Source organism: Protomyctophum parallelum (assembly GCF_964188405.1).
Source record: "Protomyctophum parallelum genome assembly, chromosome: 4".
NCBI lineage: Eukaryota > Metazoa > Chordata > Actinopteri > Myctophiformes > Myctophidae > Protomyctophum > Protomyctophum parallelum.
This window is the reverse complement of record NC_139700.1, coordinates 7,448,956-7,466,406: the sequence shown is the minus strand read 5'-3', so window position 1 is coordinate 7,466,406 and position 17,451 is coordinate 7,448,956. Positions and strand designations below refer to the sequence as shown.

At 42.7% G+C, this 17,451-nt stretch overlaps 1 protein-coding gene across 1 annotated transcript in view; it reads left to right on the top strand.

Moving 5' to 3' along the window:
* LOC310858108 (polypeptide N-acetylgalactosaminyltransferase 18-like) overlaps positions 1–17,451 on the top strand; it is a 150,046-nt gene that overhangs the window by 63,885 nt on the left and 68,710 nt on the right. Inside the window, exons 2-4 of the mRNA XM_083764168.1 lie at positions 7,354–7,561; positions 8,088–8,254; positions 15,849–16,035. Of these exons, the coding sequence (XP_083620294.1) occupies positions 7,354–7,561; positions 8,088–8,254; positions 15,849–16,035 (562 nt within the window). The remainder of the gene's footprint in view (positions 1–7,353; positions 7,562–8,087; positions 8,255–15,848; positions 16,036–17,451) is intronic.

The following is a 17,451-nucleotide window of genomic DNA, read 5'->3' as shown; positions in this document are numbered from 1 at the left end:
GGACAAATTATACAAAGGATAATGGCTAATATCTCAAATAATAATTTTAATTGTGACAGGCCTACTAGCCCCCATGGAGGAATACATTCTGTCACAGTTCTTTTATTTTCTCGTTCTGCTCATTCTTCCATTTCTCTCTCTCTCTCTCCCCATAATTCATACTGCATCTCCCTCTACATTCTGTCACAGTCTATTTTCTTGTTCTCTTCACCGTCTCTTTCCCCTCATTCTCTTCTCATCGCCCTCGATTCAGTCACAGCCTGTCAACGTCGTGGCTGTCTTTATTTGCTAGTCTCTTTCCTTTTCTCATTCTGCATTTCAGCTATTTTTTTTTTATTCCTCACGTCCTGTCCCTCTTCCTTGGATTTGGTGATGCATTGAATTGCATTGCATTTGTTCTGTAGGTCTGCCTTGACTAATGAATCCTGCTGTGTATGGAAGACAGCCAGACATGCACACGTGTGCACCACAGACAGACAGACAGACAGACCACTCCACTCCACTCTTTTGGCCTACAGTATGTGAATATTTCAATTAAAAAAAAACGTTTTTGTTACAGTCAAAGAAAAGGAAAAGTGTTGACAGATTTGGGCCAGACACCTAGGTGCTAGACACCTTTTTTTATATACTGTTTAGGTGAGGCTAAAACCTTATTTTAAATATTACAGATGAATTAATGATTTGAATTTGTGAGGCATATACCGTATTGTGCCTAATATAAGACGACTCTGATTATAAGACGACCCCACACCCTGACAACTGTCAGGGTCTGTCTCTCCACAGACCATGTCAGCCCTGGCCACTCCCACTTTCCATTCCACACTGCAGTCCCATTTACTCACCTGTCTCCAACCCCCTCGTCATCCCACCTGTGAACACTTCTACAATCAGCCTGCCCCCTATATAACTGGACTCATTTCAAACCACCTTTGTCAGTTCATAGTTTGACGTCGTCGGTGCATGTTTCCTGTTTGTTGTTAGGGGACATATTCGTGTGGGACAGCCAGATCTGCGGCGTTATAACAAGCCCCCAGTAAGGGCCGATTCATACTCCTATTTTACCGCTGTTTCGGTGCTGTAGTGCCGAAATGATTTTGGCTCGTCAGAAATTTTCAGTAGCACCGAAGAGACGACTTCAGGACGATACCCGCCCCCCCCCCCCGAACTCAAATGACGTCAAATTGTAGGCTCTACAGAGCCGAACCGACTTTTATTTGGCTCTAAAATAGGAGTATGAATCGGCCCTAAGGCTATCCAACGTTGAAGATGCCACTACCTACTGGCGAAATGTGGAATTGCAGCACTTTAATGGAGGTGGACGGACGTTCATGACGTCACGTGAAAAGCCCGGACCTCAAAATTGAGGTCCGGGGCTAGGCTAGGCTAAACTTCCGCTCGCTCGAGCCATTGAGTTATAATTATACTTCCGGCAGTCTTCCGGGTGCTTCAAAACACCACTGAGCAACTTCCACTGAAATTAATAGCGGGGGGGGGGGCGGGGGCTAAAGCTCCAGTTCGGTCTCTATCCTTCTTTATACTGTTATGAAGATACTGCGCTGCTGTGTTGGTATAGTTGAATAAAGAAGGCATCAAACTTCTCCTCTGTTTGGTTAACTTGGACAGCTCTGTTGAACCACATCATACATATCACAGTTGAGCTGTAGCTGTTCTGTTGATTCAATCGCTCTATTCATTACACTGGTTTCAGCGGTACTGGCCCCGTGTGTAATGTGTAACTGTATGTACTGTACATTTCAGGAAAAAATCTCAGTCAGACTAAGCCCACAAGTCACATACAGTACAGCCAGACTGTATCTGTATCTGTAGTTTGTGTGTTGACTGTGCGAGCGTGCGTGCGTGTGTGCAGCGTGTGAGACAGACAGAGAGAGAAAGAGATTCACAGAACAGAGCTAGGCACACGTACAGAGGCATATAAAGGAACAAGGACAAAAGTGAGTTGGAGGTCCCGGGTAAGATAAGATAATGCTTTATAGATCTCTCTCTGGAGAGAAAGTCATGTGTGATGGAAGCAACAAGGTTGAATCACAGGGGAGGTGCAGGTGAGAGTAAATCAAAACAATAAAGAACAAGCCAAGACTAGAAAGGTGCCCTCAGTGGAGTGCAAATCTCCGCCAGGAGGCATGCCCTACTTCCCTCCATCGTTCTATCTCAACTTCTTCAACTTCAAGTTTATTCAATAAACTTGAAGTTGAACAACAAGTTGAAGAAGTTGAGATGGATACAATGCAACGTTGTTCAAAATACAGGTAAAAAGGGGGTGAAATTCTTTGTTTCACAAGCTCTCATCTTTTGCAGTTTTCAAGAAAGGCGAAAAAATATAGATAGAAATAAAGACAAGTAAAGCGGAACATATTTCTCCCTGAAGCTGTTGGCCTGTAGCATACAGCACTTTACATTCTGTTCTTGTAGCCTTATTGGTCACCTTTAGCTCCTTCTGAACAGCCTTGGCCCCTCTGTGTCCCCGGACCATTAAGCCCTTTTGACCTGAGATCAGATTAAAAAAAAAAATCAAAAATAGCAGACCTACAAGCTCATAGCGCGCCACTCAGTGGCGCGCTATGAGCTTGTAGATCTGCTATTTTTCAACAGCTAAAGCATAACATGCTTAAAACACCAAAAGGGGTTCCTGCCAAACATGGGTTAAGCCCTCTCTTCTTCCTGTAAGTCCCCATTGATCCAGGGCTTGGGGGGGGGGAAGCGCCATACTCTTTTGCCGTGGATTTAATTAAGTACTATACGTAAAGTACACATTTTGAGGTACTTTTACTTTACTGGAGTATTTTCTATGACTTCTTCTCCACTACATCTCGGAGGAAAATATTGTACTTTTACTTTACTGGAGTATTTTCTATGACTTCTTCTCCACTACATCTCGGAGGCAAATATTGTACTTTTACTCCACTACAATTATTTGAAAACCTATAGTTACTAGTTAGTTACTTTGTAGATAACTATTATTATTACTATTACTATTATTATTAATACAAAACATACCACCTCAGCCCTATATACACACACACACACACACACACACACACACTCTCTCTCTCTCTCTCTCTCTCTCTCTCTCTCTCTCTCTCTCTCTCTCTCTCTCTCTCTCTCTCTCTCTCTCTCTCTCTCTCTCTCTCTCTCTCTCTCTCTCTCTCTCTCTCTCTCTCTCTCTCTCTCTCTTCACAATGAATACTTCTACATTGCAGTATTGATACTTTTATTTAAGTAAAAGTATGAGTATTTTTTTCTACCACTGCCTGCTAGGGCTTCTTCCTGACAACAGGCTTTTATCTGTAGCTACAAGACTTATCAGATTGTGGTCTGAGCAACCGACGGGGAAAGCAGTGGACCTGTGTGCATCCCTAGCATTGGTTCTCAGTGAGTCCAGGCTATTATTCTCTGTTGTTTTCACCCGTCACACTGGGTATCGGTGTAAGAAAGTATCGAGTACCACGATAAGGATTTTCATTAACCCATTCTGACCTGAGATCAGATTCATACGAGGTTTCCGCCGGACACACACTGGTCTGATGAACCCATTCTGACCTGAGATCAGATTCTAAAAATGTCAGTCGCTCTTCGATTTTTCAAAAATAGCAGACCTACAAGCTCGTATCGCGCCACTCGGTGGCGCGATATGAGCTTGTAGATCTGCTATTTTTAAATAGCTAAAGCATAACATGATGCTGACACCAAAATGGGTGCCCGGTCAGAATGGGTTTATTATTACTTTTAGTATTGGTAGTGCTACTGTATGTAGTTCGATATTACAGGTACTGTGATTAATTCAGAGGCATTTCCCACTGTTCTGATTGCATACCAAATTTTTTTGAGTGGTGCAACCACTCCTACAACCAGCAATGTCGGTGTACACCTGTATGTGGTCATGAGCACGAGTATATTACTATAGGGTACCAGTAGGGGGCACCAGAAACAGAGAGGGATAGTGCTGCAATGTTGCTTGCTAATGAGAGAGAGAGAGAGAGAGAGAGAGAGAGAGAGAGAGGGTGGGGGGGGGGGGGGGGGGGAGCTGAACCACTCAGTTCACACGGGTGTGATTTTTTTTATAGTTAGTGGTTTAGTTTAGTTTATTTTATCATCTTCACAGTATCAATATAATTATACATAAACAGTGCCCATCCTGGCCCAGGCCGTAGAGTAACGGTCTGGGCACCGGACTGGTGATCCAGTCGCGGTGTGCCGCGGGTTCAACTCCCGAACCCGACACGGCCTTTACCGCATGTCATCCCCCCATCTCTCTCCCGTTTCCTGTCAGCCTACTATCTGTCCCTTAAAAAATCAATAAAAGGCGTAAGCCGCAAAAAAAATATCTTAAAAAAAAACAAAAAAACAGTGCCCATCCTAATTTTAGTTACTCAAAATAGTTTCAATAATCAAAAATTCTGCAATAATCCATCCGAACCAAACAATTACCAGATTCAAAATACATGATCCGAAGACAAAAACATCAATCCCACACCCCTCTCACACATGTCACTATAGACATCCACAAGGATCCATATAAGTTATTTTGCACTAAATAACCATTAATTAGACATTATTATGTGGGGGTATGTTCTTTGTAGTATGACAGTTTAAATATCATATATAGTAGGCTATGAAATCGCAATATATTGAATTGAAATTGAAATTATTGTGATAGGTACATTGACTATGATGAATGCGCTGTAGTGTTGCGTCTGCAATCCCACTGGCACTATAGTAGAGTAGATGATGTCATGATACGTGGTGGTGGTTCATTCGATGTTGGGAGGTAGACAATTACAACAATGGTGTGACTCTCAAATCCACAGCCAGCAGGGTACAGATGCATTTCTTCACATTTTTAGTTGAGCAGACGCTCAAGCGAGCCAAGGAACAAGCTAAGGCCTGTAGGGCGCTACAGGACATTTTGCCAGTGTGTGTGTGTGTGTGTGTGTGTGTGTGTGTGTGTGTGTGTGTGTGTGTGTGCGCGCCCCCGTGCTGGCTGGCTTATAAATATGCCTCTCTTCTTCCCCCTAATTTACCCTGACTTGCCAGTCACCCCACTACATACTGTAGGTACAGTTTCCCCTAGAGCTGTGCTGGGCAAGTATCTGGGTTGGCTTCAATACGTTATGAGACATGTCGGGCACGGTGCAGTGCAGGACCCAACAAAACCCTCAGTAACGTCTAGAAAACCATAGGGATATCTGACACTTCCAGTACAATGCACCTGTCTTTTCCCTTCACCAGAAATTACGCGGCTAGAATCTCCACAAGCACTCACTGGCAATGGGTTTCATCCCATCTGGGATCGTCCTAAGTTAAATGAAAATATGTGCTCTCTTGAGCTTTGCATAAAAGCATTCACCAAATGTCTTCTTTCGCTATTCGTTATGCTCTCAGACTTGATGTGAGATCAAGTAATGGATAAGAATGCACAATGCACTTGCATTTAAAAAAAGTAAACCTCCCTAAGCAGATTTCAGGACAATGTAGTAAACTATATTGGAAACATTGAAAGATGTGAGATCTCTGTATCTGTCTGTCTACTCTTTTATGCCCATACACAGAACAGTGAATTGAAATGCAGATAAACCAAACTGTGGCCATACTGGAGCATATTCTGTCCACCTCTGCAGGAAATAAATGGTGTCACTACACGCTATTTATATTAACATATATTAACATTTATATTTGACTGGGACCAGAAGGAAAACAACTAGCATGAACACAACAGTTATTTTTTACTGCTTATACATCTTTCTTTGAGATTTACATTAGACAATTAAAAATCTGATCTTTTCTCCCCGATTCCGATCTTTTGAAAATCACGCGATCGGAGCCGATTTCCGTTCACCCGATCCGATCGGGACAACCCTACCTGCAACAAGCAAGCACGTCTGCCCACCAATGACAGACAATTCTCTCTCTCACTAGTCACGAGTGAGAGAGAGAATCACTAGTCACTAGTCCATTCACCAGTGTTTTACCGTACAGCCCAAGAAATCCACAGCGACAACTACTTCTCCAACTGGGTCCTATATTGGATGTTGCACCTGTTTTTATCAAGAAACTGTTGAACATGAATTGCGTGATCCGTGTCGCTTCAGACATAGAAGCAAATATATTTCTCGATATTGCTCTCATCTTTACTATGACTAACAATTAATTCAAAAACAGTACATCACATGGATCCCATGTGAATGCACCTTGAGCATTGAGTCAGTGAGTAGAATTTAAAAAACAATCGTCTGGCCATTTGGCTCCACAAGAAAATTTAGTTTGTATGTCGGAGAGATAACCCAAGGTTAGACTTTTATTATATTCTCACCACCACACACTCTAATAGACCCTAGGGTTCAGTGCAGATCGGCACAGACACGCTAACTCAAGGTCCCCATGCAGGACACGGCTTGTAACAGAAGGCAATACAGCATGTAGTGCCTCAAGGGCTCCACACTTGTGGAATAAACTTCCAATGGAAGCTACTGTAGACACAGGGGTCATCAATATATCTGTACACAGACAAAATGTGTCCGTGGCAAAGACTTGGTCTTGTCTGTGGAAAATATTGGACTATCTTTTTACACACCATTATAAAGTTCTTATTGAACTTACTGTCAAGTCTCCATGATTTCTTCAGCATATGTATGATACTACGACACTATGGCATATTAGGAGTCCAACAATACTAGTGGTTCTCAAATGTTTTATTTGCAAGGACGCCCTTAACTCTGAGACATCCGTGTCCCCTGGTAGTGGCTTAATTGTTTTTGCTTTACTGTATGCTTCGTGCATATATTTTTGACTAAATGTAAAATATATACCTCAAACCAAGAGTAAAAAAGCACTTCACCTTTTTGACTCAAAACCTGTGTTGACTCCGTTTATTTGCTTGATATCCCTTTTTCTTACTTTGTTGTGAAACCCTATAGCCTCTAGACTTATCATAAGAGCTATTACACATGGGGGTTTCAGTAACAAATCCTTTTGCTTCCATTTTATAGTGGTTCAGACCTATTGTGGTTCCTGTTCAAGGCTAGCTCTTTCTGCATTTCTGGTAATGTTATTGTCCACTCGTTTTGTCTGACAAAAATGGACAGTCTAGAGACAGTCTACCTTAGGGGCCACTTATACAACTCCTCTTTTAAAGACTCATTATTTATTTTTCATTGCCTCGTCGATGTTCTTATTGTTTGATCGAAACCATCTTCATACTTTGGCTTTTCTGTTATTTTTATGTCTGGGACCGTGAGGCACGTTTAAGAAACGTGCTGCACAAACAGTTTTATTTGGTATTTAATTTCACCTCTGCTCTGTCTCCACTCATTCCTCTTTCTTTTTGTCTCCCCACAGACAGCCCTCAGAAAGATGGCGAGGACACGGCCACCTCGCCCCACTCTGCCGCTGACCCCGCCTCCTCCCTGTTTGACCGCTGGGGTCACGACCTTGGCCCGGAGAGCCGTAGGGTTGCTCTCAGGAAGTTTCGTTACTATGGTTACAACGGCTATCTCAGCGACCGGATCTCTCTCAGCCGGCCCATCCCAGACTTTCGACCGGACGGGTTGGTTGACCATACATAGAATTTGAACTGATCAACATGGATGCAGTTAGCGATGTCACGATCATGTTTTTTTTTTTTTTTTTGCTCCCGATCCGATTCCCACCATTTGATTTTCAGTATCTGCCCATACTGATTTTTCCCGATCCGATATTTATATTTTTATAGAACACTTTGCCATATCACAATAGTTCAATATCCAAAATCACAGACAATATCCATTCTTATATCATGATATGGATATAATATTGATACTAGGGATGTCCCGATCACATTTTATTTACTCCCGATCCGATTCCAATCATTTGAAAATCGGCCCGATTTCTCGATTGATCGTATCGGAACAACCCTAGAAACAGAATTTATTTACATTATAACAGAATTTGCTTGTATAGATTTCACTGTAGCTTTGTGGGGGGGGGGACTTTTTCCGGTGAAAGGTTCTTGATAGGTAAAGTGAAATTCACTGTGCTCTGCCAGTGTTGGATGCTGAACTGAAGTTTCTCTGTGCGTTTCTCTCCCTCTGCAGGTGCAGAAATATGTCCTATTCATCAGACCTTCCTCAGCTCAGCGTCATCTTCATCTTCGTCAACGAAGCTCTGTCGGTGCTGCTGCGCTCCATACACACAGCCATCCAGAGGACACCCTCCCATCTGCTCAAAGAGATCATTCTGGTGGACGACCACAGCAACAGTCGTAAGAACCACAAACCTCACTCCTTTTCCTGCTTTAAAATGTTGTCCTTATATGACAATTCCCCCCCATGTGTACAGTCCCCCCCCCCATGTGTACAGTCCCTGACTCTTCTAACTAGGGCTTGCCAACAACCTCACGATGTGTATCATAATTCAGCGGCCTAGAATGTGTGTCCTACTAAATTTACTTTTGCAGAGTCCCAGACCACCGATTGCCGATGTTTTGATAAATATATTGTCATAAAATTGAAAGTTTCCAAATCAATTTGAAAAACTTCTAAAAAATGTGATGGATAAATGCAAAAGATTTAATCATATATACGGTAACTGTTAATGTTAAAGTTAATGTTAAAGCCGCGTCACACACAGCATTTCCCGCCGTATCGATATGGTGCGATGCGATTATCGGGCAGGAATACGATACGATTATTGCCGTATTGATTAATTGAACCCACCCCTACTTCTAACACATGATGCGTAGCTTGCGGAGTTAGTTCAGTCAGATATACTCGAGCGGCTTGCTCGAGGGCGAATACATACTGTATACTCGACAGGTTAATATGCTGTATTACTACAGTACAGTATGTGGGTGTGTTTGCTTTGAGCGGGGTATTTAAGCTCACCTAGAAGGCATGCTTTCTTCCCGTCTTCCTTCTGCATACGGTTCTTGGTTGTTGTTATGTGATGTTTGCTCCTACCGTGTGACTAATGGATACAGAGGCATGAGTGGATCAAAAGACAGTTAGAAATAAATTAATTGAACTTGTCTGTTTAATGAGTCAGCAGCAAGACTGTCTGGCTCTTTGTATCAGGAAATAAAGATTCTCTCCTCTCCCCTCCTCTACCAAATATGCCTGCATAATTCCCTTTGTGCTAGTTTGGTGAATAATAAATTACCTTTGTGTACGGAAAGGCCGGTAAAGTCTAAAGACCACCGCCACCCCAGCACCACCTGCTATTTCTAATCCCTGTGGGGGGTTGTTATTGAATATCTATCTCCCTGCTCTTAACCCATTCTGAACGGGCACCCATTTTGGTGTTGGCATCATATTATGCTTTAGCTATTGAAAAATAGCAGATCTACAAGCTCATAGCGCGCCACCGAGTGGCGCGCTACGAGCTTGTAGGTCTGCTATTTTTGAAAAATCGAAGAACGACTGACATTTTTTTAAATCTGATCTCAGGTCAGAATGGGTTAATAATGAAACTGTCAGGATGTAATAGACATTTTTTTAATCTGATCTCAGGTCAGAATGGGTTAATGTTTAATGATGGTGTTTAATTGTGCCGACTCCGCCGAGCATGGAGAGAAAAACCACGTGTCTCCTCCGGTACACATAATGATGTGCCACATCCAGCCTAGCCGCTGCCTTTCACCTGGCAGTGAGAAGTTTCACTATGCAGAAAGGTGCAACACACACATGCGGAGCAACATGCTATACTATACTTCCCCAGTTCTGCTCTCTGCCGAACAGTTGCTAATGAGAGTGACAGTGACAGAGATCGCCCTCCCCAACCAACTTGCGAACATGGTCAATTGTGTTCGTTGAAGTAGCACTACAACATGTTGTTCTATTTATGTTATTGTTCTACTTAGCACAGTGCAGCAGATGGATTATGGAACATACATATATCATTGCTGCCAAACATATAAATTACCTTCATGAGGAATATGCCTGTGTTTGCCTGCAGGTTTTATGGGTCTGCTTCTCTGTTCCTCAATGATATATCAGTTAGTTTAGTTATGGTAGCTGCCCAGTGCTGCATGCTGATTACAGCGCAACCAGTATGATGAATAGACTTTAACCCATTCTGACCCGAGATCAGATTCATAACGAGGTTTCCGCTGGACACACACTGGTCTGATCAACCCATTCTGACCTGAGATCAGATTCTAAAAATGTCAGTCGTTCTTCGATTTTTCAAAAAAATAGCAGACCTACAAGCTCGTATCGCGCCACTCGGTGGCGCGATATGAGCTTGTAGATCTGCTATTTTTCAATAGCTAAAGCATAACATGATGCTAACACCAAAATGGGTGCCTGTTCAGAATGGGTTAATATTTCCACTCAAATCTTACAATTCATTGCAGTCTTCAACAATTATGGAGGAAATTTGATTCAATACTGCTGCTTTACCTTGAATAACAATTCCCTTCCCTGCTGTGATAACTGAGGAGACTCAGATCATTACTGTTGTTTATTGATTGTCGGCTGTGTAATTGACAAACGATTATCAATTAAGCGTATATTAAGAGTGACATCATGTTACATATACATTATATTTGCGAACGCAGTGAGCCACTTACTATGACAGCAAGGGCTGAACGTCTGTGTGTGTGTGTGTCACGCATAGAGTGTCACGCTGTTACACCACCTGCCCGCCACCAGAGGGCGCAGCTGTAGCACACACACACACACACACACACACACACACACACAGGGCGCAGCTGTAGCACACACACACACACACACACACACACACACACACACAACCACACACACACGAGCTGCGTTCGCTTCACGCGTTTGCGCGTCTTACTTGTTATCAAAATGTACGAACAGGAGTACCAATCTAGCATTCCTGAAACAAATTAAACAAATTTCGGAAGGTGCGCTCTGGCAGGCAAGGCAATTATATTTCTATAGCACATTTACAACAAGGCAATTCAATGTGCTTCACACAAAACATCAAGCAAAAGGAAATGCAATAATATAATTAAAATTACATTAGGTTGCATAAAACAAAACAAGTTCATAGATACTGTTACAGTGCAGAGGAGAAGAAAAAAAACTCGATCAAAGGCAGCAGCAAACAGAAAGTTCTTAAGAGAGGCAGCAGGCCTGCATGTAGTTTTCTGGGAGTTTGTTCCAGATATGTGACCAGTGCTGCAGAGCATAAAAAATAAATGCTGCAAGCAGTCCTTCCCCAGATGACCTGAGAGGTCTGGATGTTTCATGATATCGTACCGTAAGTTCAGAAATGTATTTTGCAGTCTGGAAGTTCAGTAGCATTTTGAAATAAATTATTTGACGCAGGGAGCCAGCTAGTCGCTAGTGTAAGGATTTAACCCATTCTGACCGGGCACCCATTTTGATGTCAGCATCATGTTATGCTTTAGCTATTGAAAAAATAGCAGATCTACAAGCTCATATCGCGCCACCGAGTGGCGCGATACGAGCTTGTAGGTCTGCTATTTTTTGAAAAATCGAAGAACGACTGACATTTTTAGAATCTGATCTCAGGTCAGAATGGGTTCGTCAGACCAGTGTGTGTCCGGCGGAAACCTCGTATGAATCTGATCTCAGGTCAGAATGGGTTAAGAACTTGAGTGATATGCTCCACTTTCTGGGTATTGGTAAGGAGTGGAGCAGCAGCGTTCTGAATCAAACTGCAGTCGTCTGATGGATTCTTTTAGGGAGTCGTATAAAGACACTGTTACAGTATTCCAGTCCACTGCAGAAGTTTTTCTAGATCCCGCTGAGACTTAGTCCTTTAACCCATTCTGACCTGAGATCAGATTCATACGAGGTTTCCGCCGGACACACACTGGTCTGATGAACCCATTCTGACCTGAGATCAGATTCTAAAAAATGTCAGTCGTTCTTCGATTTTTACAAAAATAGCAGACCTACAAGCTCGTATCGCGCCACTCGGTGGCGCGATATGAGCTTGTAGATCTGCTATTTTTAAATAGCTAAAGCATAACATGATGCCGACACCAAAATGGGTGCCCGGTCCCCATGCTATATTTTTTTAGGTGATAGTAGGCTGATTTTGTGAATGTGTTAACTGTTTAAAATCAGGCCTGAGTCCATGACTATGCCAATGTTTTTGATATGGCTAGTAGTTTATTCAGCATAGCGTTAGTTCATTACAGGCACGGAAGTCAGGAGGCTTACATTCTAACTCTCTCTTTTTAAGCAGCCTCTGTTCACTGCTCATTCTGCGTGCTTAGCTGTCGGAGCCGGTCGTACAGCTGCCAGTGTCAAATGTTTGTTTGTTTAATATCGTTACTAGGATGATCATGTAGATTGTACTGTGATACGACAGGTGATCTGTAATATCACATGAGCAGAGCCACACCACCAAACTAAATGTAATATCATTGCAGTAAATGGTTAATCCAGAGCTGAAATATCTTAATGAATTAACATTACCGATCTAAAAGCTCTTCAGTTTTGTCTTTGTTCATTTTTTTTAGCACATCCAATTGTTGATTTGTCCAATTGTTGATTGGTTTTAGATCATAGTCCTCTGGTGATACGGTTGTATGGATTTGTTTATCGTCTGCATAACTATGGTAGCTTATTTTGTTGTTTTCCATAATCTAAGCTAGTGGGAGCATGCACAGAGCACGAAACTCTGCCAGGATGGAGACAAAACTGTGGACAATGAATGCTAGGGCTGTAGTGGTATGGAATTTGTCTTAACGCGGTGTAAAAAGCAAAACACTATTGATCACATAACCATGGTATTGTGGTAATGCGACTGTCCCAGCCTTAGTGAACACATGTGTGGTGTCGGTGTGTTGTCATTTATGTCTTGCTGGGACAACTAAACAGTCAACAGGCGAGGGTAAAATCTTGTTCTTCTGTAAGTGAACCGTAAAATTCAAGGTCTGCTTGATGTAATGATTCTTTCGTTTTTTGCATTACCATTAAGTGAAAACCAATACTATGGGGTGTTGTTCATGTACACCAACGCTGTATAAAGTTGCCACGCTTCTGTGGGCTGGGCTGTAAACTGTGGCTTGTTAAAGATAATAATAATAATAATATATACGATTTATATAGCGCTTTTCTGGGAACCCAAAGTCGCTTTACAGAACAGTAAGTACAGAGATTTTTATTAGAAAAACTAGTTAAAAGGGAGTGAGTTCCAAAGAGAAGGGGCAGCCACTGCGAAGGCCCTGTCTCCCCAAGTTCGTTTGTTGGACTTGTGGGGTTCCAGTTGGTTGGCAATGCTTGACCTGAGGGAGCGAGAGGGGACATGGCGGTTGATGAGTTCAGAGAGGTAGAGGGGGGCCTGGTTGTTGAGGGTTTTGTAGGTGATGGTGAGTATTTTGAAATAAATTCTGGACTTGACTGGGAGCCAGTGGAGTTTTTTTCCAACCTAAAACATGATCATCAGGTATTATTATAATATAAGGAGGAAGAACTTTTTCCAAAAAGTGTACACTGTACAGTATTTGTTAAAATCATGCTTTTATGTGGACACGCCCACCAGTTCATTAAGTATGCCTGGTTTGCCTGGTAATGGGTGGTGATCCACCTGATCTGAAGCCGCACCCACAGCTGTAGTTGTATGATAAAGGGGGATGGGGTTAGGGGAGGGGCTGATAGTGTGATGTCACTATATTACTGTTTATTTCATTGGCCCGTTTGAGTGTCAAGGGTTCAGCCTCCAGGAAGAAACCGTAAATACAAAGAGAATACACCATTGCACATAAAAACGACTCCAGTGTGTCTAATGAAGTACTGTCACCTCATAGGCTTCACTTCAATTCAATTCAATACATTCATACAACATTGATGCATGCTAGATGTAAACAAAGGGTAAGTGTCATGGCCGCCCCAATGCATTTCCAATGGAAGTTACATGGTTTGACACAACATTTTTGTTGTACGGCTTTCGGCTGTGTTTCGACTGCCCCCCTCCCCTAACCTGACGCTGCCAGATCCAAGAAGCTTGCTACACAAATTTGTTTCACAGCTTATTGGGATCTGGGATCGCGGAAGCAAATTCGATGACGGGGCTGTTCCTTTTTTTTCAAGATACTTAGTAGATGATTGGATGGGACCGTCTGTCTATCACCGTGTGGGCGTGCAAACACAACCAATCATATTGACGTGTCTATATAGCTTCACGTCCGGTTTCTCACATTTCCCGCCCTTAGCTCACGCTGATTGGTCCGGTACGGAACATTTTTGTCAGCTCAACTGCCTGAGAGATCCCAGATGATTGCTGTGTTGGGAAACATGGTTACCCAATACCGCCCTCATCTGGCAGCGTCAGGTTACCCCTCCCCCTCATACAACAAAAATGTTGTGTCAAACCATGTGACTCCCATTGGAAATGCATTGCGAGCTTGCATCAGTAAACAAGTCTCATGCATCAGCTATACATCAATATGTTGTGAAGGTGTGAGTCAGGCCAAAGACACATGAAAAACTGGAAAAATAAAATAATTGTGGCACTCCATCTTTAAGAGGATACAGAGAGATGGCTGATGTTAAAGATCATCAGAGTCATACTGTAGCCTGCAGGCTCTATTACTGAACGTAGTCAGGAAATAAAGTCCATTTGTGGGCAGCCAATTAGTGTTGTGTGTATTCCTGTGCCTGTGACTCATTTCTCAGTTTACGACTTCACTGGATTCCAGCACCATTAATTAAATATCTTCCTCAGTCTTCAAATTTTGTTATTAGTCATGCTAGAAGCACAAACTCTAAACATTGGTGTAACGGCCAAATGAGTGGAATTGTCCAAATATATTTGTGTGACTATGGGGTGGCGCTGTTGGCTTTATAAGCGTCTGGTTCACTGGAACTGGTAGGGAGGATTGACCCGGAAGGGCAATGGTTTTTGACCGCAGGTAGGCTACGTCACTGCTGTTCAAACACTGGAGCGAAATGTTTGTTGGTCTGAAATGTTTATTTGTTTGTCTATGCTGATTATTGTTTATTCTGAAATCACGCAGATACTGATGCCGTACTCACTGCTTGGGAAATAAATGTGTCAAAAGCAACAGGAGCTGCCTGTGTGTTTTATTATCACAAAATGGGGCTGACACTCAGCACAAACAGTATGGCATTGGACCAGCGCGTCAACCAGGTCCATCTACGGGATCGACTCCTCGAGAGCTAAGACGGGGCTCTTATAATTGGTTTATTTCATATACTGTTATGTGTATTCTATTTGCCGGAGGATATCAGTCTAAAGGGATGTCTCGTGGATGAATACAGAATAATACTGCAGATGCAGTTTCTCACTGTACAGTTCGGCTAACATTTTCTGTACAGACACACATGGACGCATACTTGCACTCATGAACCTCTTTTTCCACCGTCTTATGGAACAGATAAATTGTCTACACAATTAACACTTGCAGTTAATTTAAGCCCTTGTTCGACTCCCGCTCCCATGACCTTTGCTGCACCCCCCATTTCCTATCAGCCTACTATAAATCTATCAATAAAGGCAGAAAACGGTCCCTCTACTGTATCCTCTACTGTACTGTACTGTACTGTACTGTACTGTACTGTACTGTACTGTACTGTACTGTACTGTACTGTACTGTACTGTACTGTACTGTACTGTACTGTACTGTACTGTACTGTACTGTACTGTACTGTACTGTACTGGCACACCCGAAAGCATCATATATACAGTTAATATGCGTGTGTGTGTGTGTGCGTTAGGTTGTGCACAGGTGGTGAAAAACAACCATGCTGTTTTCGTGCTCATACCCAGACACCCAGCCAGCCACCCACCCAGCCACACACATAGCTCCGTAAGGGAGTGGTTGCACCACTCAAAAATGTTGGTCGGTGTGTCTGTCCATTCACTGTGAAAGTCTTGTCTGTCCCCAGCGGAGCTAAAGGAGCACCTTCAGAGCTTCGTGGCAGAGACCAATGGCCAGCATGGTCCGGATTTCATCAAGCTGGTGCGCCACGACAAGCAGGAAGGTCTGATCAGATCCCGTGTCAGTGGATGGAGAGCAGCGTCTGCCCCCGTGGTCGCTCTGTTCGATGCCCATGTGGAGTTCAACGTTGGTTGGTGAGTGTCAGGGTTCATACAGTAATCCTGGTCTCTATACTGCCTCCCCCTGGTCAGCCTGGGCCCAAACAATCTCATATCACAATGTTGATATACCTAATATTGCAGATATAAATATGCGTTAACTTTAGTGAGAGAGCGTAAAAATGGGCTCAGTTTTTACTGTCATGCACTGCCGTTCTGATAAATCATGCATACGAAGAATCCCAATAATTGAGTAACTGTCAATGTCTGGGAATCACAGAGACAGCTTTGACATCTTACTTGGCAAAAGACAAAAGTGACGGCCATTTGATGTGACATGGCTAGTTGTCTCTAGTGAAAACACAAAATGACAGGACAATTAAGTTCAGTGGTTCTCACAGTTGAGTCCAGGGGCCCTTGGGGAGGTTCTCCAGAAAAATGTGTCAATTCATTGACTACCAGAATTGTCTGTGTGTCCCTTTCCTGCTGAGGTCTTTTCAGCCGGATATCAAAATGTTCACAATTTAGAACATAATTTTTTTAATACATTGGTATACATTTGAAACCCTAACTTGAGCAAAGGCACGTCGCAGAAGAGGTGACGATTGGTTAATGTAGGGCAATATTTCAGGGTAAGCACGAAATATTTTCACATGCCTATGTATCGATTTGAGGGACCTTGACTTGAAAATGTGTGATAATAGTTTTGTTTAGTTATTAGAGTTTATTCTGTAGTTTTGATTGATTGCTGTATGATGACTCTTCTGCCATTTTAGTACACATGCCCAGCTAGCGTGACGCCAAAATTACCCATCAGCAAGTAGCTTAATTATAATCAGGAAACAAAATATAAAGGCATATTTATATTTGACACATCACTGACGGAACCAGAGCATGAGAGGTGATCAAGGCAACTATTGCAGTTCATAATTAATTCAAGCTACATGCTGAATTGCATGAGCGCCTGGCAATTAGGTTAAACTGCCGTATAAATTATTTTTCCCGAAAAATGTAAGTGGAACTGAAAAGTGGAATTGGAAGTAGTCCACAATCCACTCTTCTTCACTGAAGTGGGTGGGTTTGGTTTTTAACAGCGGTTAAGAACCGAAATGGATACTGTATTTGTAAGTCGTTTATGTCGGACAGAAACCTTGTAACTCCATGTTTCATCTTTTTTCTGGGTTTTTTTTTGTGAATGAATGCCCTACTTCATCATGCGAGAGTGTCACGCAAAAGGAGCAAAAATAGATCTACAACTACATACAACATAGATATAAGAAAGGCTAGATGCCTGGTCTCTAAACTGCCTCATCCTGGCCAGCCGGGCGCCTGATGGAGGGGAAAGGAACTGGTTGGAATAACGTGTTCCTTCCACGCGCTACGTCCAACCAGGGAAACTCCACCCTCTCAGGTGTAAAGGAGCGACTTGGACACTCATGCATGAAGGAAGCA